The sequence below is a fragment of the Blennius ocellaris genome (assembly GCF_963422515.1).
Source record: "Blennius ocellaris genome assembly, chromosome: 7".
Classification (NCBI taxonomy): Eukaryota; Metazoa; Chordata; class Actinopteri; order Blenniiformes; family Blenniidae; genus Blennius; species Blennius ocellaris.
The window spans coordinates 16,221,772-16,248,568 of NC_137656.1; the positions used below are offsets into that span (position 1 = coordinate 16,221,772).

General features: G+C 41.1%; 4 protein-coding genes across 4 annotated transcripts; all 4 read left to right on the top strand.

Moving 5' to 3' along the window:
• Window positions 1-797: 797 nt before the first annotated feature.
• Window positions 798-6,875, top strand: pes (pescadillo). The gene is made up of 15 exons (XM_080499737.1): window positions 798-935; window positions 1,125-1,204; window positions 1,718-1,871; window positions 1,960-2,069; window positions 2,312-2,483; window positions 2,586-2,675; window positions 2,868-2,984; window positions 3,106-3,180; window positions 3,491-3,580; window positions 4,210-4,340; window positions 4,451-4,576; window positions 4,849-5,033; window positions 5,154-5,305; window positions 5,386-5,553; window positions 6,471-6,875. The coding sequence occupies exons 1-15, from the start codon at window positions 912-914 to the stop codon at window positions 6,543-6,545; spliced, it is 1,749 nt and encodes a 582-aa protein (XP_080355863.1). The 5' UTR covers window positions 798-911; the 3' UTR covers window positions 6,546-6,875.
• Window positions 6,876-8,791: 1,916 nt separating this feature from the next.
• On the top strand, window positions 8,792-13,993 carry gal3st1a (galactose-3-O-sulfotransferase 1a). Its single transcript, XM_080498796.1, has 3 exons — window positions 8,792-9,053; window positions 11,244-11,389; window positions 11,548-13,993. Exons 2-3 carry the CDS (start codon window positions 11,262-11,264, stop codon window positions 12,695-12,697), a joined length of 1,278 nt encoding a protein of 425 aa, XP_080354922.1. The 5' UTR covers window positions 8,792-9,053; window positions 11,244-11,261; the 3' UTR covers window positions 12,698-13,993.
• Window positions 13,994-15,314: 1,321 nt separating this feature from the next.
• On the top strand, window positions 15,315-22,912 carry lztr1 (leucine zipper like post translational regulator 1). Its single transcript, XM_080499313.1, has 19 exons — window positions 15,315-15,856; window positions 15,936-15,998; window positions 16,069-16,125; window positions 16,213-16,292; window positions 16,589-16,697; window positions 17,066-17,149; window positions 17,238-17,295; window positions 17,403-17,542; window positions 17,634-17,835; window positions 18,055-18,165; window positions 18,303-18,395; window positions 18,560-18,655; window positions 18,977-19,166; window positions 19,480-19,649; window positions 19,807-20,090; window positions 20,265-20,414; window positions 21,236-21,341; window positions 21,475-21,555; window positions 21,988-22,912. The coding sequence occupies exons 1-19, from the start codon at window positions 15,657-15,659 to the stop codon at window positions 22,102-22,104; spliced, it is 2,391 nt and encodes a 796-aa protein (XP_080355439.1). The 5' UTR covers window positions 15,315-15,656; the 3' UTR covers window positions 22,105-22,912.
• A 2,652-nt stretch (window positions 22,913-25,564) lies between these two features.
• On the top strand, window positions 25,565-26,221 carry cldn26 (claudin 26; the record flags this gene model as incomplete). The annotated part of the gene is made up of 1 exon (XM_080499318.1): window positions 25,565-26,221. The coding sequence occupies one exon, from the start codon at window positions 25,565-25,567 to the stop codon at window positions 26,219-26,221; it is 657 nt and encodes a 218-aa protein (XP_080355444.1).
• Window positions 26,222-26,797: the final 576 nt, after the last annotated feature.

Here is a 26,797-nt window from a genome sequence, read left to right on the forward strand (position 1 = left end):
CTCGCCAGCATCCTTTTCATCAGTGACTGTGCAGACAAAAGGGGTGTGGCTTGAAATGGATGTGGTTACCTCTTGAGTCATTATTACACAAAGTATGCTTAAAATTGTATGTTTCTCTATATACATTAGTGTGATGCATCCATAGAAGAACACGTGTTTGTCTCAATCAATATCACTTTTGTTGTGGATGAATTTTAAGTGTTTGTTTTACCTCGTGCTTTCTTATTTTATCATTGTCAGCTTCAACATTAAACTCAAATTCAATAGCATCGTTTACATTAAACTTTTGATCCGAATGCATATTCTGAACTTCTACTGAGTTTTAGTATTTGTTCATGACCTTGTACATAACCTAAGGGGTCAACTGATACCATGTGGTATATACTGTATGTTTTGAAAGACGGCCTCACGTAATTCTGGGAGTCATACCAATGCCATGCTAAGGGACAGGGGAGGAGTTCGAACCATGCTTCTTTCTTCTTCATTATATTATCTGGCGCTAACTTCCCTGGTCACTGCATTGTTTGCCTTGCAGATGGGTACTTTTTTCCCATTTTGAGTCTCCTCAGTATCTTAGTGATGAAGATAAATATGAAGTCAACGTTTCTAGATAATAGAGCGTAGTATTAATCCTAGTCTATCGTTTAAATTTAATTAATAGATTGGTTTATGCACATTAATATAATTTTCCCAAGGCGCAGCCAAGGACTTGTTTTGTTTTATTATATACAGGCGGAGACGGGCCACCCTTGGGTCCTGGTGGATTGCACGCGCAGCCTCCTGCCCTCCTCTGCGCAAGTCAGACGACACGTGCAGTTCTAGTCTGTGTATGGAGAGCTAGCTTTCAGTGTTTTTGTTCAATTTATAGATAATTTCTTAAACTTGTGCGGGGAGTCGCTACTCTTTATCAAATGGGAGGTGTTCAGAAGAAAAAGGTAGGATGTGACATCAAACAGAGACACATTAAATCCCCGACAGAAACCCGTCCGTCCTGTTAGCTAACATAGCTAGATGGAGTTTGTTTGTCTGCGGTCGTTTCGGTCCAAATGGGCATTCTGTTAACTTGGAGCAGCCTCTCTATCCTGCAGTTTACACGGTACTAAAGAACGTTTCTTGTTTTACAGTTTGAGAGCGGCTCTGCCACCAACTACATCACCAGAAACAGAGCTCGGAAGAAGCTGCAACTGAGTCTGCCAGACTTCAGGTAACGTGTGTTTGTCACAAGGGTGGTTCTTGAACAAAATAAACATAATAAAATACTCCCATCCAAATATAAAGTGGGTATTGGCGCAATCAGCAAATCTTTACACCCTAGTTTAGTCTTTTGCTCAACTGAACATCATGTGTTCATTGGCCATCCTTATTCATTACCATGTCAACTTCAACAAAATGTAATTTTTTCTTAAAGTAGGCAATAAGTTGCCTTTTATCACTTATCTGTTAATATATTTCTCAATTTGGTTAAATACAAGAGATATGGATCAGTGTGTGGCAAATCCACTGATTTTGATAAATGGGTGCTAGGTTTTCAAAGACATTGATGCCAAGATACTATAATAAATCCTCATTGTCACAGTGAAGCAATTTTCTAAATTTTTGGGCAAAGCTATACAAATGATCCAATCCATTCTTATTTTCCACTTGGCAGGATGCGTTCAAAAGAAACGCGTTGCAGATGCATCAGAAAGTGAAATCTCATTACTTTCTGTATTTCCAGGCGACTGTGCATCCTTAAAGGCATCTATCCTCATGAGCCAAAGCACAAAAAGAAGGTGAACAAAGGCTCCACTGCCCCAAGGACCTTCTATCTCCTCAAAGACATACGCTTCCTGCTCCATGAACCAATCGTTGGAAAGTTCAGAGAGTACAAGGTATTTTCACACACCCTTTACACCCTTCCTCCTGTTATTTAGAAAACCACACTGAGATAAGCCAACTGTCATTGTTCTATTTTGACAGATCTTTGTACGCAAGCTGAAGAGGGCGTATGGAAAAACAGAGTGGTCTGCAGTTGAAAGGCTGAGAGAGAACAAGCCCACCTATAAATTGGACCACATCATTAAAGAAAGGTGAGACAGTTCTGCATTCACAACAGAAGGGTGCAGTGTTGAGCTTGGTGTTTTTCTTCACTGTCAAGCTGAATAAATTGGAAATGATTCTTTATCTGCTCATTTTATAAGACAAAGACGGGCAGCTGATATTTTCCAGAGTTCTCTTTAATCTATTTGAACTTTGTCATTTTCGGATAATATATTTTCAAATGACATATCATTGACTTATCCTGCCTGACTGGTGTTTTCTTTTGTGACAGGTATCCTGCCTTTGTGGATGCGCTCCGTGACATTGACGATGCCCTCTGCATGTGCTTCCTGTTCTCCACGTTTGCAAGAACAGGAAAATGCCACGTGCAGACAATCCAGCTGTGCAGGCGGCTCACTGTGGAGTGGATGAATTTTGTGATCACGTCGCGCGCTCTGCGGAAGGTGCAAGTTTACTCTGCACGGCAACTGAAAATGTTTGGTCGTTGCTGCGACTTAATTATGCTGCGGCCTGTAATGCACTAAACACAATTCTGCTCCTGATAGGTTTTCATCTCCATCAAGGGAATATATTATCAAGCAGAGGCGATGGGGCAGCTCGTTACATGGCTGGTGCCATATCAGTTTTCCCACGACGTAAGTGCAGATGAATGTCATTATTTTATAGCTATGGGATTAGAGTGAAGGTTTTTACAGCCATGTCAGCTTCAACTAATTCACTCAACAAGCTAAGTGCAGTTCTTTCGCTGCTTCAAGCCACTTGTGCGCTTCATTACTACGCAGCTCTCCACTGTGACTTGGTTAAACTAAAGATTTGTGTTTTCACAGCACCCCACAGATGTTGACTACAGAGTCATGGCAACTTTCACAGAGATGTACACCACCCTCCTGGGCTTTGTCAACTTCAGACTCTACCATTCACTCAACTTGCTCTACCCACCAAAGGTATCTTATATGGTCTTTTTAAAAATAATCACAGTGTCTTTTCTCTGTGGCTCTGAGGATTTGTGATTATCTGGTCGCCTCCTTCAAACCACAACCCTGCACATGTCCTGACTCTCTGCAGCTGGACAGTAAAGCAGAGTCTGAGCTGAAGGAAGAAAGTGAGGACTACGCCATGGATTCAGAAAGCTACATAGAAGTGAGTCCCTTCTTTTTGAATAAATATAAATCTTAAGCTTCTCTACTCAATACAGAGTCCACACTATTGAAGAGATGACAGAAAAATATTTCAGTGAAGCTTACCACCAGATGTGATTTGGTGTAAAGAAGAATAATCATTTAAACCCTTTTTAAGTTTGTTATATGATGTAAGTAAAGGTGTAACTACTGTTGTTAAAAAAAATTATAATAATGAATTCAGGTTCACAAGTATTGACACTGATTTTAACCATTAGTCAGAAAATATAACAAAGCAGTTCATTATTTTCATCCTTGACTCCATTGTGTAGAAACTGTCGGCTCTCAGTGCCAGCCTGGCTCGGGTGGTTTCGTCTGCAGAGGATGAGGAGGCTGAACTTGACCAATTTCCAGTAGAAGGGGTAAGTTAAAGAACCAAATGGATCAAGACTGTTTTATCAGCATATAAAGCAGATAATAAAACATTGATGTCATGTATTGCAGCATGCACAGAAATGGTAGTCGATGAGCTAATTGGTCTCTGGGGACAGAAGTGAAAGGTTTTGGTGAATCTGTCAGAGGAGTTGAAGCTTTTAGAGGTGTGAGATTGGGGATTCACAGCTTTATGCATGGTTGCTAGAGAGGAGACACTTCACATCTGCTTGTTTACACTTTGTCTTCTTAAACTGGTAGGACGTTGTTGACTACCTCGACCAAATTACCACCGAGTTTGACCACCGATAAGGCATCCTGTATCAAGTGTACAGAAATCCACCCAAAGGCTTCAGTTATTCCCCATCAAGCACTTCACCACTGTCCTGTGGGACGGTCGCTGCATGAGCCAGTCCTGTGAGCTTCAACAATCCAGGTGGCAGTGTGCCTCAAAGTGTGCCACCCACTGCTAGACATTAACGTTTTTGAGTCACGGTTGTCATGACATCGACTTGGCTTTGTTCCCCTTCTTAAATCTTGTGCCCTCATTGGAACAATTGATGGTACAGTTATGAAGTTAGCAGAATCCTAAATGATTGTTCGTATTGGTCCTCTTCAGGAGAACATGGAAACAATGGAGGCGAGGGAAAAGGAAGAAAGACTGCTGGAAGCCCAGAAAAAGATCTTTGAGGGGCTCAAGTTCTTCTTGAATAGAGAAGTTCCGCGGGAGTCCCTGGCTTTTGTCATCAGGTAAGCAATGAAACGAGACGGGACAGTCTCATAACTTCATCTTCTTTTAAAGCTTTGTGAAAAATATCTGGAACTGATTGAAAGCTCTTTGTGGGCTTGATGCTTCACAGGTGTTTCGGTGGCGAGGTGTCCTGGGACAAGTCTGTTTGCATTGGTGGCACATATGAGATGAATGACGAGACGATCACACATCACATTGTTGACAGACCAAACATTGACAAACAGTACATCAACAGGTGAGTTGGTTTGAATATGTTTTGACGTTTTCTTGGATTTGTTTTTTTTTTTATCTGTTTCTAAATTCTGAAACCGACGAAACAGACTGACAGAAGGAAGTGTGCATCAGTAGAAGAGTTTTTATGTTGCCGTCTTCTCAGTAACTGTTCCTAATATTTAGTAGTCATTACCAACTCTCCCACAGATTGACCAGCAAAGACTAAAAAAATTTTTTTCCCCATCTTCATATATTATCATAAAAAGTTATTTTCATATGTTGTCATTGTTTCAGGTACTACATCCAGCCTCAGTGGGTGTATGATTGTGTCAACGCCAAAATGTGCCTGCCTGTGGAAGATTACTTCATCGGAGTGACTCTTCCACCTCATCTTTCGCCCTTCGTGGAGGAGAAGGAGGGCGACTACGTGCCCCCAGAGAAACTCAAGATAATGGCCCTACAGCGAGGAGAAAAATCTGGTAGAGCTCACTTTGCATGTAGCCTCTTTCACAAGTTGTACCACATCGAGTGTTTTATAGAGGAATTGGATGTCGGCTTATGGGGCAATACTTTGGAATCCTAAAATTCTCTCATTACAGCTAATAAACAGGACGAAGACAATGAGGATGAGGAAGACGATGAAGAAGAAGAGGAGGAGGACGATGACGAGGAGGATGATAATGCTGACGAAGAGGAAGAAGCAGAAGAAAAGAGCCTCAAGAAGATGGAGGAGCAGCGATCGAAGGGCAAAGCAAGTCCATTTGTGACTCTTGGTGCCATCAATTGTTCTCGTCGGAGTTTCATCTTACTGACTCGTTGCTGTTCTTACAGGCTCTGCAGGTCAAAGTGACGCCTGGGAAGCTGAAGGCAGAAAATCCAGCTCGTCTGGAGCAGGAAGCGAACGCAGAGGAGAAACGCCTGGCCATCATGATGATGAAGAAAAAAGAAAAGTATCTCTACGACAAGATTATGTTTGGAAAGAAAAGAAAAGTCAGAGAGGTACGTTTCCTGCTGACCAAGCAGATCAGTGTCATCAATACAGGCTTCTTGTCACAACAATGTCTTTCTTTTGATTTCTCCTGTTTTTTGTTCGTATTTCTTTTTTAAATCGGATTTATTTGTAAAATTGGACTTAACGACTGAAATTAATCAGCAATATACTAATACACGAGTGGTTAATCTAGAAGGTCAAAATGGTAATTAAAAAAAAATCCCTTGTCCATTATCTGCCAAATCCTGATGGAGGAAAAAAGTTTGTGCATACTTTGAAGTCCTGTGGTTGGAATATTTGTTTGTTATAAACAGGAATATAGAAAGTAGGTACATATAGGCAGTAAAAATGGGACTGAATAAAAAAAATAAACTAATCCAGAGCATTTATTTAGCTATTTGCATTCATGTCTGTTACCCCCTTTTCTTACCACATAACCATTGCACTTGTTGAGGTTATTTATTTAGCTTTTTTATTTAAAGGTGCATGTATGGAATTTGGGGGCAAGTTCGTGATAAAGGCAGCTGCAGTGAAAGAATGAATGCTACGATTTTCCATCCTAGTATCGCATGAAATTAACAAAAAGCTTTAGACAACTACTGGGTATTGACCTTTAGTATAGAAGTCCAAAGCCTTGGCGGCGCTGGCCTCTAGGTGAGCAGCACCATGTGATCACTATGGAATCTCCATTAGATAACAGTGTTTGTTAGGCTATGTGGACAGGTGACATTGTTCTATTTTTAACATTGAACGCTTCATTATTGATACCTGGCATCTTATCGCAGGCCCAGAATGTTAAACAGTGTTGTGTATCAGCGATGTAAAGAACACACAAGCCCAGCCAGACCTCCTGAGTTCACTGACCGCAAAAATGTGTCCGGTATTGGGTATCTGTTCAGTAACTGAACTCATTCTTCTCTTATAGGCTAACAAGCTCGCTGCCAAGAGGAAGGCCCATGATGACGCTGAAAAAGCAAAGAAGAAAAAGACCAGAAAGTAACTTGTGTCGTGATATTTTTTCCTCAGACTCACTTTTTGTATTCAGCATGGTGAGGCAGTGTCCCTCACAGGTTGCAGGTTGCAAAAGGAGCTCTCGTCACTGGTTTCATAACAATGAAACCAGTGACGAGAGCTCCTTTTGCAAGTTACTTTCGCTGTGATTCTGGGCGCATTTACCCCGGATGGACTTCCAACTAAAATGCAGGATGTGGCACAAAACAACTGTAATTATCGATGTCAAAGTGTTTATGTTCATTTCATTTGTATGAACCTCGCTCCAATCTCCACATAATACATTACTTGTGTTATCATATTTTTAAATCTGTACTGGAAACTGTATTTTAAAATAAAGAGAGAGAATTATGTCTTGTTTTTCTTTTAGTGGTCAATCTAAAACTACTACACCAGAGAATAATTCATCCATTCATATCAGTTTATCCAACCTAAGATCACATAGTGTCTCACTGTTGAAAATGATTATTTACAAGGCAGGGTGTGGTTAGATTATTCTGGGCGTGATTTGACTTTCTGGTTTCCTTTTAGGGGCTGTGAGATTTAAAAATAAATTTCAAAGTCATTTTTATTAATATCCCACATGAAGCCCAATTTGATCGAAAGTGTCTCCATCCAGTGATGTGACAATATGATAACCGATGACAAACAACTGTCCAAATGTTTTCCTTTGATCTAGTGCAAGTATTTATGAGTCGGTTATGAAAATGTGCATTTCATTAAATCCCTTTTCAGTGAAAAGTACTAAAGAGCATGTCCTCCATTTGCAGCTTGCATTTCTTCACTCCTATTTTGGATGAAACAAATGACTTTTGCACATGTTGCTGAAGGAAATTAAGTCCTTTTTTTGGCACAGTGCTTCTCATTATTGGCGAAAGTTTGTCAGAACACACAATTTCTGCAACATTCTGTTTTAATGTTTTGAGAAATTCACCCTCGTTTGACTTTGACGCTCAGGCTACTTTACTTTAATAACACAGCTAACTTTCACAGCGGAGGCTGGATTTCACTCACTGGCAGGCCGTAGTTTTTGTCCTGACATTTCATACATCTGCTTTATTTCATATACTACAAGGTCAAATAGTTCACAACTCTGTTCTGAGCAGAGGCTGAACTCACTATGCTGCCGTTTGTTGGACTTCTTCACTGATTGGCCCCTGGCTTGAGCAGTGGGTGTTGATGACGAAGAGGCCGAAAGCCCCTCTGCCCTCTTTGATGGAGCTCGGATCTGTGGGGCCAAAGGCCAGGCCAGTCATGCCTCGCACTTCACTGTCGTCTGGCCCCTCTCACCCCTCATTTGCATTCCACACATGCCCACCCAGTTCAAGTCTCAGCCTGGCACTCGGGGTGCCTGTGGGCTGAAGCACTCCCAGTTGGAACAAAAGCCGCTCTGTCGTGCCCGGCCATGGCGGATGTGGGATGAGCAAGTGCGAATCCAGCATGCCGTCCAGTATCTTGTGGACGGAGACGGAGCTTTGTGCGCACCGTGTTCGGCGAGCTGCTGTGACCACATGTTGCTCCATCCTGCCGCGCAGCTAAATGGACTCATCGCTCACGGTCGAATGTTCATTTCAGTCTCCACTGAAGTGCCTGTGCCGACTTGTTTAAGAAACTTCTGATAACGGCACCGCAGCTTCACAAGAAAAAGGATACTGTCTGTGCAGGGCATACGCTTATGATTGCCTGATACGTAACAGCAGCAGTGTAGAAATATTGCAATCTTTGCTGACGATGAAGAGAGAGAAAATCTTTTGCGAATGCAACTTTACAATTTGACATCAGACAGTCCAGATTGTGTGAGACGTTGCTCGTGTGTAGGATCTACGTATGTACCGGTGTGTATGTTTCTGACACCATACGTCAAGACACGGCTTGCTAAATAAACATTTCAAACAAAACATGCACTGTCTTGATCAACTGGTACAATTAGACCCTTTGTGCATTGGCTTTGTTCTTTTTATGTATTTCTATCCCTCCTATCAGCTTGCAGCTCAGACTCCAGTCCCCACTCAATAGCCCTCTGTATGTAGACACAGAGCAGAGACTATGCAGCCTCTCTACCCCCCTCCACTCTTTCTCTCTCTCCCTCTTTCTCTCATCCCTCCTCTTTTACACTTACTGACAAGTGAATGTCCCCTGACAGAAAGCCTGACGTCACAGGAGGAGAGATGAGCCTCCCTGCAGTGCCTCATTCAGCAGGTTCACTTTTGGAATTGGAAGTTGGGTGGGGGGGAGACGACAGGCTGCTCCCAGGCATCAGGTGTGCATGTGGAGAGCTATAGGAGGGAAAGAGGAGAGGAGGAGCTGGCTGAATGAGCTCTGCAACAGTCAACAGGAGATAAGTAGGATTGTGCCATGTCTATGTGTGCTTCAGGATCAGATGACAGCAGCTGTGGGACGGAGATTAATTTGTGTTAATAATTATCTGGAACTTGTTGGATAAACAATGCTGCTGGGCTGGAAACATTCCCACTAGCTTCTCGTCAGATCTCTGAGGGTAAGGAATCCTAAAAGCGTTTGGTTGAAGGGTATTTTCTCCACAGAATTAGATTTATGCGTGGGTTTTAATCATTACCGTCATTTTTACGATCATTTTTGAAAAAACAGGAACATTTCATTTAACTCGTATGCTTTGTGAAGGAAACTGGAGAAGTTCAACACATTCTTAAATGTCATCTCGTAATCTGATTTTTTTTTTTTAAATAATAAAAAATGTATCTGATTTTGGTGTTTGGTGTGCAGTCTTGCAAAAAAAAGGATGGGGGGGTTGCGGCAATATTTCTCAATTTATAGTAGGGAGCATCTTTTCTGGGAATATTGTGGAAACCTTTTGTAAAATCAATAATCATGTTTCTTCATGATTCTGAGGTATCTAAGGTGAAACTGGCTATTTCCCTCTAAGAGTTGAGAAGAAAGCTCTATTACTTGCCACTGTAATAGTTCATCATGACGTCCATCCAACGAGAAGAAGCAGCTCTTTTTGTGGTGTTTCATGAGAAGACTGTCTCTATAGTGTGATAAAGATAATAATAAGACTGAACATCAGTATTGTATACAGTTTATTCACAACTAAAGGACACAGCAACGCAGACAAACACGATTTATGAGATTTGCCCTTCATCCATATTTCATCCACTTAAGACAGTCAAGACACTAAAAATTGTCCAGACCAACTGAGTAAATCTGATTTATTGGAAAAAGGTTGAGATTTCAACTCTGAAAAAGTGGTGGAAGAAAAATATCCAGAAAATATCACTGTAAAATAGCATGTGCGCAACAGTTAAGTTAAGAACACTTGATCATTGTAATCAACCATCTTTATTCCTTGAAATTTACTTCCAGTAGAATTGATAATTATATTCTTCAGGGATATTGTGTAATTATACATGAAGTGAAAATGCTCATATATGGTTTTATTACCATACAAACAGAAAAAATATGTGCAATTATTCTTTGCTAATGGTGGCCTGAGTTTACATGTAAAGCGCTTTTGGGTGATTTGCTGCACAAATAACGGATCCGTTATTGTCTAACTCAGTCTGCAGGCAGGAAGTTCCCAGTTTTTGTCTTCAGAATAACTTTTCTCTGTGGGCAGTGGGACCTTTCCCAAATTATTAGGAATGCAACATTAAATCACTAAACCTAAATAACAATAATAATTGTACAGAACAGTCATTGGTTGAGTGAATTGTAATTGTAGTTTCTCTCAAACATCCATCCAAAAAATATTGGCGACGAGCCATGTGTCCTTATTCCTCCCACTCAGTGTAACACTGGGTTCCATATGCTGCAAATTCCAGGTAGTGAGTGTTAGTTTGGTACTGAGGTAGCTGAGTCAGCAGGTGGCTCGTCTTACCTCAGCCCACTGGAGGGGAGGCAAGATCACTTTCCATGGTCGTGCATTATTTATTCTTCAAGGCAGCTGAGAAACACGAGGTTGAGGTTCATAGTAATGCCATCTCGTAGCTCACTATGCATTTTTCATTCTTGTGCCTGCCTTAGTAGCAAGTTGCAAAGATTACTATCCTTGCCATTTAATTCTATTTCCGAAAACAGTCGCAAAAAAATAGCGAAACAATGTCCAATACAAATCGGATGGGAGAGGCACCTCATGGAGGAGATCAGAGATCAGAGGAGAGGCAGGCACACAGAATTCCTCTGGAATTTTCAAGTCTTCATTTAAAATGTTAATGAACCAATTGTAAACATATTTCCCTGTTCTTCAACATCATCTGGCCCACATGACTGACAGTGACAGAATTGTGATCCGCAATAAAGTCACTAAAATAATTTTACCTCAATAGATTCTCAACCTTTCTTCTCTCTCTGCTAAAATATTAAGACCAAATTGAATTATTATTATTTTTGCTTAAATGACCTTTTTGACATATTAAATGAATTAACTACAATAGTAAACATCTTCAGTTAGAGCAAAGTGAGATATAAGAACATAATTTGTCATCTATGAAGTCTCTTAAACGTTGACATTCACATCTACTGATCGAAGTGGTTTGTTATTGAGTTTTCTTCCTAATAGAGATAATTGAAGACGTTGTCACAACTTGGTTGCTCTTTGGCTTTCTAGCAGCTTGGTAACAATGAAACAAGTTGAGAAAAAAACTCCACCGTAATGAAGATGATCATTACCGTAATTGTGACAAACAGAGTTGCTTTGTGTTTTTCTGAGGATCTTTTGAGCCGGACCATGACTGGTAAGCAAGGAAGGCACTGGAGGTCTGTATGCAAAGGCCTGGTCCTGGGAACACTCCTGACCAGCTGCACCATCCTTCTTTACTGCCTCTCCACCCCACAGATCAACTTCAGTCTGCCCGAGTAAGACTCAATTCTCTCCTGTAAAAGTGCTTTTTAATATATGTTCAAATACAGTTCATCTTGTAAAAATTATATTTTGCTGCTGTTTTTTTTTTCTATTATTTTGAGAGTGGAGAAAACACATCAAGACACTTATCTGATTGTTCTTTTTTCTAAAGGGTTCCAGTACCTTACTCCTGTGCTCACCGTCCGTCCCACCTCCACTCCAAACCAACCACCAACGTCTCGCAGAGAAGCCCTGGTCAGACCTGTGCCCCTAAAGTGGACATTATGTTCATGAAGACCCACAAAACAGCCAGCAGCACATTCCTCAACATACTTTTCCGCTTTGGAGAGAAACACAAGCTAAAATTTGCCTTCCCCGATAGCAGGAATGACTTCTTCTATCCGTCGCCTTTCCAGCGTTCGCAGGTTAAAGACTACAGACCTGGAATGTGCTTCAATATTATCTGTAATCACATGCGTTTCAACGCACCTGAAGTTGCAAAGTTGCTGCCTTTGGACACATCCTACATCACCATACTGCGAGATCCTGCGGAGCTTTTTGAGTCATCCTTCCACTACTTTGGCCGGCTGGTTCCTTTGACCTGGAAGATACCAGGTGAAGACAAGCTGACAGAGTTTCTACTTGACCCCAAACTCTACTTTGATCCGGAGGGCTTCAACTCTTTCTACCTCAAGAACCTGCTGTTCTTTGACTTTGGTCATGACAACACTTTGCAGCTGTATGATGCGCGGGTAGAAGAAGGAATCAGATCCATCGCTGATCGCTTTCAGTTGGTCATGCTGGTGGAATACTTTGAGGAATCACTTATCCTGCTCAAGGATGCTCTCTGCTGGGAGATGGAGGACCTGCTCTTCTTCAAGCTCAACGCCCGCAGCAGAGCTACTGTGTCTAAGCTCACCCCTGACCTGAGAGCCAGGGCTCTGGAGTGGAATGCCATTGACTGGAAGCTGTACCGCCATTTTAACCAAACGTTTTGGAGGAAAGTCGATGCGTACGGATGGCAGCGTATGGCCAGGGACGTGGCAGAGCTCAGAAGGAGGAACGAGGAGATGGTATCGATTTGCATCGAGGGGGGTCGTGCAGTGGAGGCTGCCAACATCCAGGAGACGGCCATGCAGCCCTGGCAGCCCATCGGGGAAAAATCCATCTTGGGCTACAACCTGAAGAAAAATGTGAACAAAGCGCATCGGAAACTGTGCCGGAAGATGTTGATGCCGGAAATTCAATATTTAACAGAGCTCGGGGTGAACTTGTGGCTCACAAAGCTGTGGAGCCACGTTCGAGATATCATCAACTGGTGAGCAGGAGGGGCAACTCAACTCTGCACTGACCTTAAAGGAGAGGAATCTGAGTGCGTTCGATAGAACAAGAGACCAACGGCTTTCTCTCACGTATCCTGCCCCGTTTGAGTTGAAATTAATTCCGATCCTTTTCATTGTGTTTTATATTATTGCCCTCTGTAATGAATCTGAAGGGTGCTTGTGAATAAAAAAAAAAACCAAACAGACGACGTACTGTCGACCTCACAATCTACAGTTACTGAACCGGTTTACGATGCGTACGTGGATTTTGGTACTGTTCTTGTTCGTGACGCCAGAATGAGGGGAATTAGGTGAGAAGAGAATGAAAAAGGAACTTCATGATGCCTTCTTGCTTGCATAAAAAAATTTTCATTCTATACAGAATTCTATACAGAAAATACAATACTATACAAATACTACAAATTTACAATACTATAAATACTATACAAAATCATTTTATACAGAAGTCCGGATGGTAATGCATGTAGCTTTCATATAAGGTATGCAAGACAGCAAAATTACATCAGAACAGCAGGTCTTCGTTCAGGGCCCGTTTACAGCCTAGGTTGACACAACAGAGCTAATATGCAAAACTAATCTAATGTATATATTGTCCAATGTGAAACTATTCTAATATAAACAGTACTCCATGTCAAACTATTCTAATGTATATATTGCACCAGACTTCACGGCGCCAGGACCAAGGTAACACAGAATTCACTTCATTCTCTATGATTTGGAATCAGTTGTCAACTATTAAATAGTTCCTTATTTCACATGTGAGATTGTTGAGCGAAATATGATTTTCACTAACTGTATAAATCCTTTGACACAACAATGCTTCTATAGTTGTTTAGTCTTTGGTGTTTATTCTCCACATTTAAAATATTAACTTCAAACAAACTGATTCACGCTACTAATAGTTCATCTACATGTGAAAAAATACAATATTCAAGTACAACTTAATTGTCTATGGAGCCCAAAATCAGCCATATCATTAGAAAATAGTGTCTAAAATTATACTTTTGCTGTGGCAAACATTTATCCTCATACATAAAAGATGAGTAAATGTGAACCACAATTCCTCAGTTTCAAGCCTCCACTGTAATAACATTTCTGGTCTCAGTTTTCACAGGTGCCTTTCCAGTAGTGATGAATGTTTGGAGATAAAACGTTTTTATAAATCTGTGCATCATTAAATTTAGTGCTGTATAATGCTCTAAGGAAATAAATTCTTTCTTAATTTCTTTATATTTGCTTGTTGATTTTTGTTGCATATGATACACTGTTATATTTGTTTTCACAAGTTTAGCGTTTATGATACTAATCACTGACATGTGCTTTTTGATATATAGGTGCTTTTCTACATTCAGTTGCTTTTTGTCATTGATTGAGTGTGTCCTTGTTTTTTGGGGGTTTGTCTTCTTTGTTTCATTGTCTTCTTCAACTTAATACAATGTGCACACCAGCAATGCAAAACATTCTACAGCTTAAAATATTCACGTCTTTAAGCAAATGTTGTTTAAAAAGAAAGAAAGAAAGAAAGAAAAAATTATAAACAAGATATTGACCTTTAAACACACAATCTGTAACAGTTGAAAGCTGACGGTTTTGCTGTGACTCTTAAAGCTCCCTAAAGCAAATGTCAATAAAACTACACTTCCATCATGTTCAAGGATATAAAGTAATGAAAATGTAGTCACAGAATGGGCAGGACAGGACATACACACAATTTCTAAACCTGAGAAATCTGAAGTTCAGCTATGACACAGATGAAACATCACTGGGACAAAGGGAGATATATAGATTAAAGTATTAAATAGAGTTGTGGTTCTATTGCACTTTATAGACGTGAATTAATCATTTGCCCTGAAAGTTTGAAACTGCCTACACTGAAGCAGCATCAGTCCATCAAACACACCGATGTGCCAACCCAAAGAGAAACCCAAAGAGTTTATTCTCAGACAAAAGAACCTCAATGCTATAGAATATAACAGGGAGATTGTGTCTTACATACAGCATGTTATGAAGTTGCTTTTTTTTCCTTTTCTTCTAATTTTACAGGACATGGTGGTGTGGGTGTGAATTGTTACCATTGTAAATTTAAACCTCTTACAATGGTTAAAATTTGGCAGTAACACAAGATCAGAGAAAATGACAATCATTTTGTGGCACATGTCCTGTTTATTTAAAAAAAAAAAAAAAAGGGAACAGTGGGTGATGATTTTTTTCTGGGTGTGTAGAAGTGTCAAAATTAAATAAATATATACACCATTGAATAATTACTTTAATGTGTCGTTAATTATTTCAAATTGGAATTAAATATATGAATGTGTCATTAATTGTGTCATTACTTCATTGAAATACCAATTCATTTTACGTATAAAAAAACCATATATAATTATTTTTCTGTTTCGTTACTTATTTCGTGGTCCGGTGTTGTAGTGCTTAATGAATTTATTCTCTCTCTATCAAACCCATATTGATTGGATAGAATGATATTATACTATTGACCAGGAGGTGGCAGCACGCACCCTGATGGGCTCTGACTTGCTTAAAGAAGAAGCCGGGAGGGGGCGTGGTTGGGTACTTTGCTCTTTAATGACAGCTCTGTTGTTTTGCTAGTTTCCTTCGTGGGTCTAATGCCCTGAAAGGAGCTCAATCAACACTCCGCTTCCAACCGAATGCCCAGAATCGCTTTTTAGAGGTATCGGTGAGACACAGGCAGGTCCACTGACGATGATTCGCCGGGACTCTGGCTGTTTTGTAGCCTCAAGCTAACCAGCTAGCCTCGTGGCTAGCAGTGCGGCTAATGTGAATTTGCAGCAGCAGCAGCTAACTGTTAGCCGAAGGAACACAACAACCTCGACTTCACACTCAGCTGCCTGAAGTGTTGCACGGCGAAAGACGAATCATCCCGGGGCGGTGAATATGTCGCTGCCTGAGGACGTCTCTACAGATGAGTGGGACTGAGAGCTGCTTCTTCTTCCCGGATGAGTTTGAAAACATGTCCTGCAAATCAACGAAAGTGGCACCGAGTGTTGATTTCGACCACAGCTGCTCTGACAGCGTGGAATATCTGACGCTCAACTTCGGCCCGTTTGAGACCGTCCACCGCTGGAGGAGGCTCCCACCCTGTGATGAGTTCGTGGGCGCAAGGTAAACACGTCGACACACAACCGGCTGCATTTCCTCCTCAACCCGAGTGTCTGTATTCACCATGGACTCCTTCCTCCAGGCGAAGCAAGCATACTGTCGTGGCCTACCGGGACGCCATATACGTGTTTGGGGGAGACAATGGGTGAGTGATGCTGAGGAGGCTCTCTTCTTATTCACTACAAGGTTGTTAAAATTCTTTGTCATCCCAACAGTAAAAACATGCTCAATGACCTGCTCCGCTTCGATGTGAAGGATTGTTCGTGGTGCAGGTGAGGCTGGAGTCTTTTCCTTACTGCAACATCTCTGCACACACATTGATCAGTATGTAATAATGTGTTTGTTTTCTGTTTCTGCAGAGCTTTCACTACTGGAACCCCGCCTGCCCCCAGATACCACCACTCAGCTGTGGTCTATGGCAGCAGCATGTTTGTGTTTGGTAAATTCTTCCTCACATCACTTCACTAAGACAAAACACATATTATACTTTTTCACAGAGAAGATAGAACTGATTTGATTTCAGTACACAATTAGAGTTCTCTTGTACCAATATTCTGTATTTTCTACTTGACTTTCTTACATCTGTTTGCTTTTATTTTTCACAAAATCAGCCATTCTAACATTCAATTTAATTGATCTAAGATACACATTTTTGTTCCGTATTATTCGATGCGTCTTTTATAGTATTTACTTGAAGATTGTGTGTACTTATTTAATGTTTGTCTGGTGCTTAAGGAGGATACACGGGAGACATCTACTCAAATTCTAACTTAAAAAACAAAAACGACCTTTTTGAGTACAAGTTTGCGACAGGACTGTGGACTGAATGGAAAGTGGAGGGGAGGTAAGCAGTTCCAACTCTAAATTTACTTTAAAAAAAAAAAAGGCTGGGTATATGAACTACTCTGAAGATTACCTGAGAATTTCAAAAGACCGGGACGTGCGTGTGTGTTTTTCACGAAGCGCATGTTGGCGGAAAATTAAAATAGATAATATTAAGTTCATATTAACCAGTTGAAAATGTGCCAAATGCATTTTTTTTCTTTGATTTTCATTATTCTGTAGTATCAGACTTGTATACATACTTTTTTTTTTATAAAAAATTTTTTTTAGCTCCTTTGGTGTTTTTTTCTTCTTCTCATCTTTGTACATGCGATTGATGTAGGACTCAAATTTGTACAAACTCTTCAAAAGTGCTATTTGTTGCTTCAGCTTACCAGTGGCCAGATCTGCACATGGAGCCACCGTCTACAATGACAAACTCTGGATCTTTGCAGGCTATGATGGAAATGCAAGGTTTGCTTCTTAGTAACGTTCTCATTCATCACATTTCTATATTGACTTTTATGCACCATGTTGATTGGTAATTTTTTCTTCTGTGCAGGCTGAATGACATGTGGACCATCAATCTGCAGGATCGAGAGCACGCATGCTGGGAGGAGGCTGGTTTCATTCATTTCCATATTTGCAAAGAATATTTTGAAGTGTCTCGAGCTCACAAAAGTTTTGTGTGTGTTGACGGCTTTGTCTCTGCCTTTGTGTCCATCAGATCGATCAGAGTGGGGAGATTCCTCCTTCCTGCTGCAACTTCCCGGTTGCTGTTTGCAGGGATAAGATGTTTGTGTTTTCTGGTCAGAGTGGAGCCAAGATCACAAATAATCTCTTTCAGTTTGAGTTCAAAGGCCACATGTAAGCAAAAAGTCGTCCCTTACAACGAAAAGTCATGAATCCTGTAATCAGGAGTGTCACACAGGACTCGTCTCCGTATTTATTTTCTCAGGTGGACACGGATACCGACTGAACATTTGCTGCGAGGCTCCCCTCCACCTCCCCAGAGACGTTATGGACACACTATGGTCGCCTTCGACCGTCACCTCTATGTCTTTGGAGGTGCTGCCGACAACACGTTGCCCAACGAGCTGCACTGCTACGACGTGGACTCTCAGACCTGGGAGGTGATCCACCCCAGTCTCGACAGTGAGGTACGACACAAACAAATTGCATACGGGAGGAAATGATGTCACACAATGAATGTGTCAACGTCAGACCGCCTATCTCAGTGTTATGATGCCTTAATTGATATAATCATTCAAAATATTTCATTTAATTGCATTTTTGTAACAGATTTCACCAGAATTTCTCAGATTCACATATATAAATTTACTGAAAGCCAACATGTCGTCTGTCACCTGATCCTCTAGATGCCGAGTGGGAGGCTCTTCCATGCTGCTGCTGTGATTCAGGATGCTATGTACATCTTTGGAGGGACTGTCGACAACAATGTTCGCAGTGGAGAAATGTACAGGTTTCAGGTTAGTTTTACTTCTAAAATAATAACGATACATTTTATTTATAGGCGCCTTTCGTCTAATAGTGGCAAAATACATCATCACATTGCACTTGTCTAAAGAAAAGATCCCAAACGGTTCCCAACATGTGTATGTTGCAGTTTTCGTCCTACCCAAAGTGTACACTTCACGAGGACTACGGCAAACTGTGGGAGAACCGACAATTCTGTGATGTGGAATTTATTCTCGGCGAGGTACGTTGGCGGAATAGTGTGTCGGTTTCTCATGGCCATAAAAATCGGTCATAGCATGTGACGCTAGTTTAAAAAAAAAATAATAATGTTTTGATGCTTTTTTAAAAGACCCACATGACATGTTTTTGTTTCCATTGACCTAACCCCTGACTTTTTGTTTACAGAGGGAAGAGAGAGTTTGGGGGCATATCGCCATAGTGACGGCACGATGTCAGTGGCTGCGGAAGAAAATCCTGCAGGCTCGGGATCGGCAGCGGCAGGTCAGAGCAAAGCAGCCACAACAAAAAACATTTCACTCTGAGAAGACATTTGTTCATGTAAACTTATGCAAATATATTATTCTTTTGAATAATTGTATTCATATTTGAACTGACATTAAGCTAGCATTTAATTATATTCAGAAAAACTGAAACAGTCTAAACTTTCCTTAGCCATTTTTTTTTTTAAATGTGCCTTTAAATGTTAGTTGAACTCTGAAACACATTCGTGTAAGCAGGATTAACAGCGTGACTACTTGCTCTGTATGTGGCTGGAGTGGTAAAGAGAAGGCAAGTTGCACAACTAGTTGTTTGTGTGTGCAGAGGACTAAACAGGAGAGCAGTGAGGAGAGTGACGAGGGAGCAGCTGGAGGCCCGAGGGATATCCCAGCAGGCAATAGGCCATCAGGCTCACAGCCGCTGCTGGAGGTGTCCATCAGGGAAGCCGACGCGCAACCTTTTGAAGTCCTGATGCAGTTTCTCTACACAGACAAGATCCAGTACCCTCGCAGAGGTACCGCTCTATTTTACAGTTGACGGTTTAAAAAAAAAAAACACCCGAAGATGCCTGTATTTTTGAATTAACGTTTAAATAACTATGTATTATTTATCATTGTGTTGAAGTCCCATCTTTTGCCTTAATCCTATATCTTTTTGCTTGTGTTTCAATTTTACCCTTTAAATAAGCTTATTTAATCTTTGATATCTTGGCATCTGCTCATACTTTAAATTAGCTTTTTCATTTCATAGAAAAGTACTTTGCACTGCAGCCAGCGTGTGATGATTTCTGCATGAATGAAAAATGACCATGGTCTGCGTCCACACAGGTCACGTGCAGGATGTTCTCCTGATCATGGATGTTTACAAACTGGCTCTTCACTTTAAGCTCTCTCGGCTGGAGCAGCTGTGCGTGCAGTACATCGAAGCTTCTGTTGACCTGCAGAATGTCCTCAGTGTTTGTGAGAATGCGAACAAGCTGCAACTGGACCAACTCAAGGTGCGTTGCAATTTTCCGCGAAAGATTTTAAGTGTCGTTTGCCCCAAATCCCTTGATAAGAGCCGGGTGTTAGAATCAACACTCTGAACTGAGAAACTGAAAGGAAAACACGAGCCGTTTTGTCCTGATAACGCCAAGCATCTGTCTCTTCCTCCAGGAACATTGTCTGAATTTTGTGGTGAAGGAATCACACTTTAACCAGGTGATCATGACCAAAGAGTTTGAGCGTCTTTCCACGCCGCTGATCGTGGAGATCGTGCGGCGGAAGCAGCAGCCGCCGCCCAGGCTGTACTCGGACCAGCCGGTGGACATCGGGACCTCCCTGGTGCAGGACATGAAGGCCTACCTGGAGGGAGGCGGCCTGGAGTTCTGCGACATCATCCTGCTGTTAGACGGTCACCCGCGGCCGGCACATAAAGCCATCCTCGCGGCTCGGTCCAGGTTAGAGATGGCACTCGTTTTCGACATTCAGTTGTCTTTTCACTCTGATTTCGTTCTTTTTCTTTTCTGGCCGTTTCTGCGTTGTATATCTGATAATGGTTTTAAATGTTTGGATCGCAGTAAATACCAGCACAGTGATTAAAATGTGTAACTTTTTGCACTTTAATTCCTCAGTTACTTTGAGGCCATGTTTCGCTCCTTCATGCCAGAGGACGGCCAAGTAAATATATCCATTGGTGAGATGGTTCCAAGTAAACAGGCCTTTGAATCCATGCTGCGTTACATCTACTATGGGGACGTCGACATGCCTCCAGAGGATTCCCTGTATCCTTGATTTTTTGTTTGTTTGTTTGTTTTTGGTTATACATGAACACAGAGCAGAGCAGTGCATGATACTATTGGCACAGTTAAACCTCTGATATATATAAGTGTGAAGAATCTCTGGTGGTGGGAGCAAAATCCCCTCCTTTCTCCCTTTTTGGAATGTAAAAGTCAGTGTCTTTATGCTGTGAATCGAGGTTATAATGTTTCGAAGAAGTTTCAGTGTGAGAGGGATCCCGCTGTTGCAAGCATTTGGTAATGGCTCCGTTATTTCCAACCATAAATATCTACTAGACATCTCTTTTACTGAGGCCTTTGGGAAATTTTGTGGGGAACATTGGAGCTAAAACATTTTTTTTAGTGCTGCACTTTACACTTTTCTAGACAGTGGATTAGGACAAAATAGTTTTTGTTTCAGTTAAGTACAGGAGGGCTTTCTCATCTGATTTTATAACAAACTGACTATCAAGTTCCTACTTACAATTGAAATAATTACAATATGTTATAAGAATAATTCTCCAAATATAGTTTTATTTTGAATAAACGGGTTTCCCATAATTACTGCACCTGTATTTATCTACTAATGCTTGCTTATAGTTTAACTTTGCTATAGTATGATTTCTCACTGCTGGTCTGTTTCTCCACCCTACTTGTACTGTTGGTCCGTTATTCACTTTGTATATATTGTATTGCGTTACAAACCAAAGTGAAGTTGCATTTAAAACACCACGACTGTGAGAAACCCCACTTGGTACTGTCCAGACTCCAGTAATCGCTTGGAGAGAGAATTTTTTGTTCCCGCTCCCTTAACTCTCGATAAACAGCTATCTGTTCGCCGCTCCGTATTACTACGGCTTTTCCAATAACAGGCTGCAGGCGTACTGTAAGCAGAATCTGGAGATGAACGTGACTGTGGAGAATGTCCTGCAGGTATTTATGTTTTCACTCCGAGGGAGCAGTGACCTAATTGGACCACGCTGTGTCTTACTTGCAGATTTGTTTTGTTTCCCCCCCCCCCCGATATTCAGAGTGAATCACATCTCCCTCAATTTTCCTCCCTCAGATTCTCGAGGCTGCAGATAAGACTCAGGCTCTGGACATGAAGAAGCACTGCCTCCACATTATTGTCCATCAGTTCATTAAGGTGGGTGGGCTATTATCTGGAGCCCTGGGGGTTTGCTGCCCACTCGTTGCAGCTGAGCTAACCCTCTAGTCCTGCCTTCCTCGTGGGAGACTGACACTTTGGCCTTCTTGTGGCTCATTCTTCATCTTCCACGTAGAGAGAAGAGTGTTTACAGCCCGGCCGGCTGTACAAGCACCTCATCGCATGCCGACGAGGGTCACAGTGGCACTGTGATTATTGTTGATTAAAAAAAAAAAAAGAATTCAATATTCACTGGTTTCCATCAGAGAGTTATCTTTGCCGTTGATATTTCTGTTTTGCTTCTTTCTGTTCTCTTCATTTCTCATGCATGAGCAACTAAGGGCTGCCTATACCCCGTTTTACCCCGATCAATTCATTGTTCTGCATTGATTTGTCGCTCTTCTTTTTTTTTTGTGTATTCCCCTCCCAAAGGTATCCAAGCTCCCCAACCTGCGGTCTCTCAGCCAGCTGCTTTTGTTGGACATCATTGAGTCTCTAGCGACACACATATCAGACAAACAGTGTGCCGAGATGGGCTCCGATATTTAGGATGACTCCGGGAGCTGGGAGCGTCCTCCTCTCGCAGAAGCCATAAAATCTCTGCTGCATTTACTTCTCGTCATTCCCTCCTCCCTCACACACAGTATGTCTGTGGTTTGTTTTTTTTATTGTATATATTTTTTTGTATTCTTTTGGACCCTGCATGTCTCAAACCCGACACAATAGAAGCCTTTTTTTCCCTCACAACATCGTATCAGGTTGTTCATGCTTCTCACTCTCCATCTTGGCGAAGAGAGTTCAGTGAGTAAACATCAACGTAAACTTGTATAATAATGTAAAAAAAATAAAACATTTTATATTTAGTTTGACATTTATTTATTTTGTATACACGGGGACAGACATTAGCAAGGTTTTATTCTGCTCGGTAATGCTTTGGATGTTTTTAACTGATGCGCAGTTTACTGTCACAATACAATCTTATGACGGAGGAGAAATGTTTTGCTATGTGCATATATTCTCAACCATTTAAAAAAAAAAACAATGTTATCAACATATACCAGACATTTATTTATCCAAATCTGTTAGTCACTTGTATTACACTCATCTCACTGTTAAAGCGCCCTCATTGTGTGTTTTAATTGAATCCAAATCATTATACAACAGAGTTATAATACACCTGTCTGTGACCCATTTCTTTTAATGTTGTCAGGTTGTAATACTAATCACCGTTTGCCGTTACTAACCGATAAACTTTCCATACAGTACATATATGTGTATTTCGTGGCATCAGTATGCTGTTATTAAATACTTACCCATGTAATTCTCATGTATTTGAAGCCTTAATAAATCATCTCATACAGGGTAAATTATGTTGTACGAGTGTTTTTTGCAGTCTGAAGATGTTGGACAAAATGCAGATGCTAAACTCTTGAAACCCAAGCAAAAGACTGTTTTATCTGGCACCTTTAACCCACTGGCACGTGGATCAAGATCTACGTTGGATAGCTGGAACGCAAACGACAGAAAAGCAAAGCAAAATGGCAATAAAATGGAATTTGTTGAATGACGCTGGTTAAAAGCTTTTACTTGTTCTGTTGGTTTCGTTAGCATTTAATTCAGTTTACACTGAAATATTAATTTGTTCATTTTGTTAATCTTTTTCTGTGGTCATTCAAAATTATATCAAGATTGGAGTAGATTTCTAGTTTTTATTTGGTTAAATAAAAGCTTAAAACCAGCAGGTTTTAACCACCATTAACAGTAATGTGTCCATAAGTGTCTCATTCCTATGATAATTGGTGGATACCACTGAGTCATTTACATTCCTGTGATGCAGAAAGATTACATTACAATGCCTTCGGTGCCTCCAGCATACTGATCTGGTTCAACAGTCCTGCGCTTCCAAAGATAAATCTTATCAATCAGTCTGCCCCAGAATTAAGAAAAGACATTGGTTTAGAAAAAGCAGGTCCTATTTTAGCAGCCTTAAACCCACAGTTAGAGTCTGATGCACTTGTACTTTACTATCAGGACAAAAGTTACTAGAACAGCTTGTGTTTGTCTTGATAAATCATACATTCATCTCCCAACTTTTCCAAACGGCTCACGCACTGCTCCGTCACATTGATTTTCTTTTCTGTCCTGACACTTGCATTCATGTGGAAAGCCATAATTTTATTGGAGGTCTTGCCTTTACTATGTTTGATATTGTGAGATGATGGCTGTATCTAGTGCTTTTTAACTATCACTGAAAATTAAGAATCACTTAAGCCACAAGCCACAATGAAACTCGTAGCTGAGAATCAGGACTGCGGATGGCTACTGAATGGCAGTGTAATATATAAAACTTTTTGTGTGGAAATAATGGACATACACAATGTTTGCTCCTGACTGCAGAATATCCACTATCCATAGTGAAGACTCTGAAGCAGTTTAAAAAAAAAAAAAAGAGGGGGAGGGTCTGGTTCTTCTCACCAATAAATCTGCCGATTGAGTTTTCAAAATAATCCTTAAAAGCAAAAAGTCACCAAATAAAAATTGTGGCTATTACAACCCAGGGCTTCGGTAATTAATTAACTTAACAAAATTGTTAAGTTCATCAACAAATTGGCTTCAATTGAGTTTTTTGTGATGTTCCGGAGTATTTTTTGTATTTTTTTTTTACATATATATAAATCATTCCTCTTAAAAATGACAGTGGGGAAGTCATCGGCTCTGTGGAAGCTTTTTCCTGTTTCATAATAGTAGTATAGGAACCATTACGGATTATAGGTCCACCAGATATTTCAAGTCGTAAGACAATATGGATCCCAACAGTCATTAACAATAAAATCTGATTATTTGAACTGCATCAGGATGTCTATTCAACCAAAAGTTATTATAGATCAAATACTTAAATAAAACATGTTTATATCCACAGTGGAGTAATGTAATGCAGTTTCTGAGTCATTTTCTAAAGTCATTGGAACGTATACACCATGCAAGAAGCTGAAGGTTATTCCACCAACTTTCATCAAACTCATTCAGTGGTTTCAGTTTCCACTGATCTGTGCATGATAAGGTTATACAATGCTTCTTGGTTAAAGAGAGTGAATTCCTTCAACTTCTGCAATGTTTGACCTTTAAAAACTTTATTTATTCTTTTATAACTTTTTTGCAATGATGTCACAGAAATACAAATTTTGACAGCCATACATCAGGTAGGATTGAACATCCAAGTGGAACTTGAATCATGTTGGAAAGTAGTGAGGAATCCAGCACTTTAGGTGTCTCTGCATTTTTGGCAACTTCTTTCAGTATTTTCTGCTTCTGCAGTGAGCTTGACCTAAATGCAGAGACTGCAGGTTGGTTTTCTGTGAGCTGGCTGTTGTACTGCGAGCTCTGTAAAGAACCCACAGTGGAATTCACAATTGCTGGACCTTTCTGGATAGTTTAAAGCTCCATTGCGTTGAGTACAAAGTGCTATTCATAGTCCAGATACTTGAGACACTTGGGAAATCAAAAGCTCCCACTGCTGTGTCCTTAGAAAATATATGTCCGAATGGAAATAATGCACAAGAATAAGCTTTAACCTCAGCACCACGATTTATCTGGAGTTATTAACTTTGAAAGACACACTGAGAAACGGCCTATTATACTCGTGCCTGGGGCAGCTTTTATTAAATAGTTTTTTTCTGTGCATCGCCCTGCATGTCCATTTTGCTCATGTTACATTCATTTACGTCGACTTGTGCACACTCGAATCCCACTGGACATATTTGGTTTCATCCATAAACAGAGTTCATTGTTCCCCGTGATGATCGTGAACACCGAAACAAAACCGTATGTGTTGTCAGGCTGCGGTCCTGGATTATCTCCCACTTATCAGGTTCATTTTATGAAGAAGAAGTGGGCTGTCTGGGTCTGTGCTCCAGGTGGGACGGGCTTACGGAGTCATTCCGGGTTCTTTCACCTTCTCTACCTGAACGGCTGAAATTCAGTCCAAAGCTTATTAGTCCAGAGAGAGAAGATGGTGTTTTTAACAACCAAACTGATGCAAAGGACTGCACTCTTTGTGACATTCGGAGGCTTGGTCACGTCTCTCACAACGGCCTTTCTTCCCCTGTGGAAGACGATGAACTCGGATCTCAATGAAGTGGAGAACTGGTTCTCTGGGCTGTGGCTCACTTGCCTCTACACCGAGGAAGTGGGGGTTCAGTGCAAGGCCTATGATTCCATCCTGGGACTACCGATGGACCTGCAGGTCTCCAGGGTGCTCATGTCGGTGTCGATATGCACTGGGGGATTATCCGTGTTGGCTGCCTTCCCTGGTCTGGAGGGTGTGGAGATGTGTGTTGAGCAGCCCGGCATGAAGAGGGGGCTCCTCATTCTCAGCGGGGTGCTGTCCTGGGTGTCGGGGCTCACCACTCTGGCCCCCGTCTCCATTGTAGCTTACACGACCGTGGTGGAGTTTTGGGATGAGGGATTTCCCGACGTGATGCCACGCTGGGAGTACGGGGAGGCCATGTTCTCTGGGTGGTTCGGCGGTTTGGCGCTGGCCATCGGAGGGACTCTGTTCTTTGTGGCCGTGTGCATGGGGGACTTCGACCGGCGGCCACCGAGTGTGCGAAACAGCCCGCAGGTGAAGCACAGGACACGGCACTACCTGAAGACTGAGGTTTTATAGACGTCTCATTTCCACGTGTAATACCTGCACAATGATGTACGTTTGGAAGCCGGTCGGCATCGACAAGTATAAGTATCTTAAGTATAAGAACGTTTTCAGCAATTCAGACACAAAACACAAAAATGTTGCGGGTGTATGTATCTGCTGTTTGTCCAGCCGTTTCAGTGCTGGACGATAAAAGTCTCTGTGATTTCTGTTTATTAGAAATTGACTGAAAATATTTTCTATCAAAGCAATAGAGACAATAAGCAAGTGCAAAAAGTATGTTATTAGTGTCTGTCTGTCAACGTCCTAAAGTTTTCCAAATAAACTCAAATCTATGTGTTAAGTATCTACAGTTTCCAGATGATTGAAAAAGGTTGTGGAGATTGCTAATAACTGTAAGGCAACTCAACATTGGCGATGAAACATTTGGACACAAAGCACAAAAAAGATTGAAATCCTAAAAAAATTGAGAGAAATATGAAGGTTGTTTATTCTTGTGTTTCAAAGACAAAGTCCATTGAATGAGGCCTGGCACTGTGTTACTGGAGAAAGTACCTACAAATATTGCACGGTGTAGTACAAGGATTCACT

What these genes read in the sequence shown, in the direction of transcription:
- pes (XM_080499737.1), top strand. Translation starts at nt 912, where the DNA reads ATGGGAGGTGTTCAGAAGAAAAAG. An exon ending in GAGGTGTTCAGAAGAAAAAG is followed by an intron (nt 936 to 1,124) that starts GTAGGATGTGAC and finishes CTTGTTTTACAG; the next exon opens with TTTGAGAGCGGCTCTGCCAC. An exon ending in ACTTGCTCTACCCACCAAAG is followed by an intron (nt 2,985 to 3,105) that starts GTATCTTATATG and finishes GACTCTCTGCAG; the next exon opens with CTGGACAGTAAAGCAGAGTC.
- gal3st1a (XM_080498796.1), top strand. Translation starts at nt 11,262, where the DNA reads ATGACTGGTAAGCAAGGAAGGCACTGGAGGTCTGTATGCAAAGGCCTG. An exon ending in ATCAACTTCAGTCTGCCCGA is followed by an intron (nt 11,390 to 11,547) that starts GTAAGACTCAAT and finishes TTTTTTCTAAAG; the next exon opens with GGTTCCAGTACCTTACTCCT.
- lztr1 (XM_080499313.1), top strand. Translation starts at nt 15,657, where the DNA reads ATGAGTGGGACTGAGAGCTGCTTCTTCTTCCCGGATGAGTTTGAAAAC. An exon ending in GAATGGAAAGTGGAGGGGAG is followed by an intron (nt 16,698 to 17,065) that starts GTAAGCAGTTCC and finishes TTGTTGCTTCAG; the next exon opens with CTTACCAGTGGCCAGATCTG. An exon ending in AGCACGCATGCTGGGAGGAG is followed by an intron (nt 17,296 to 17,402) that starts GCTGGTTTCATT and finishes TGTGTCCATCAG; the next exon opens with ATCGATCAGAGTGGGGAGAT.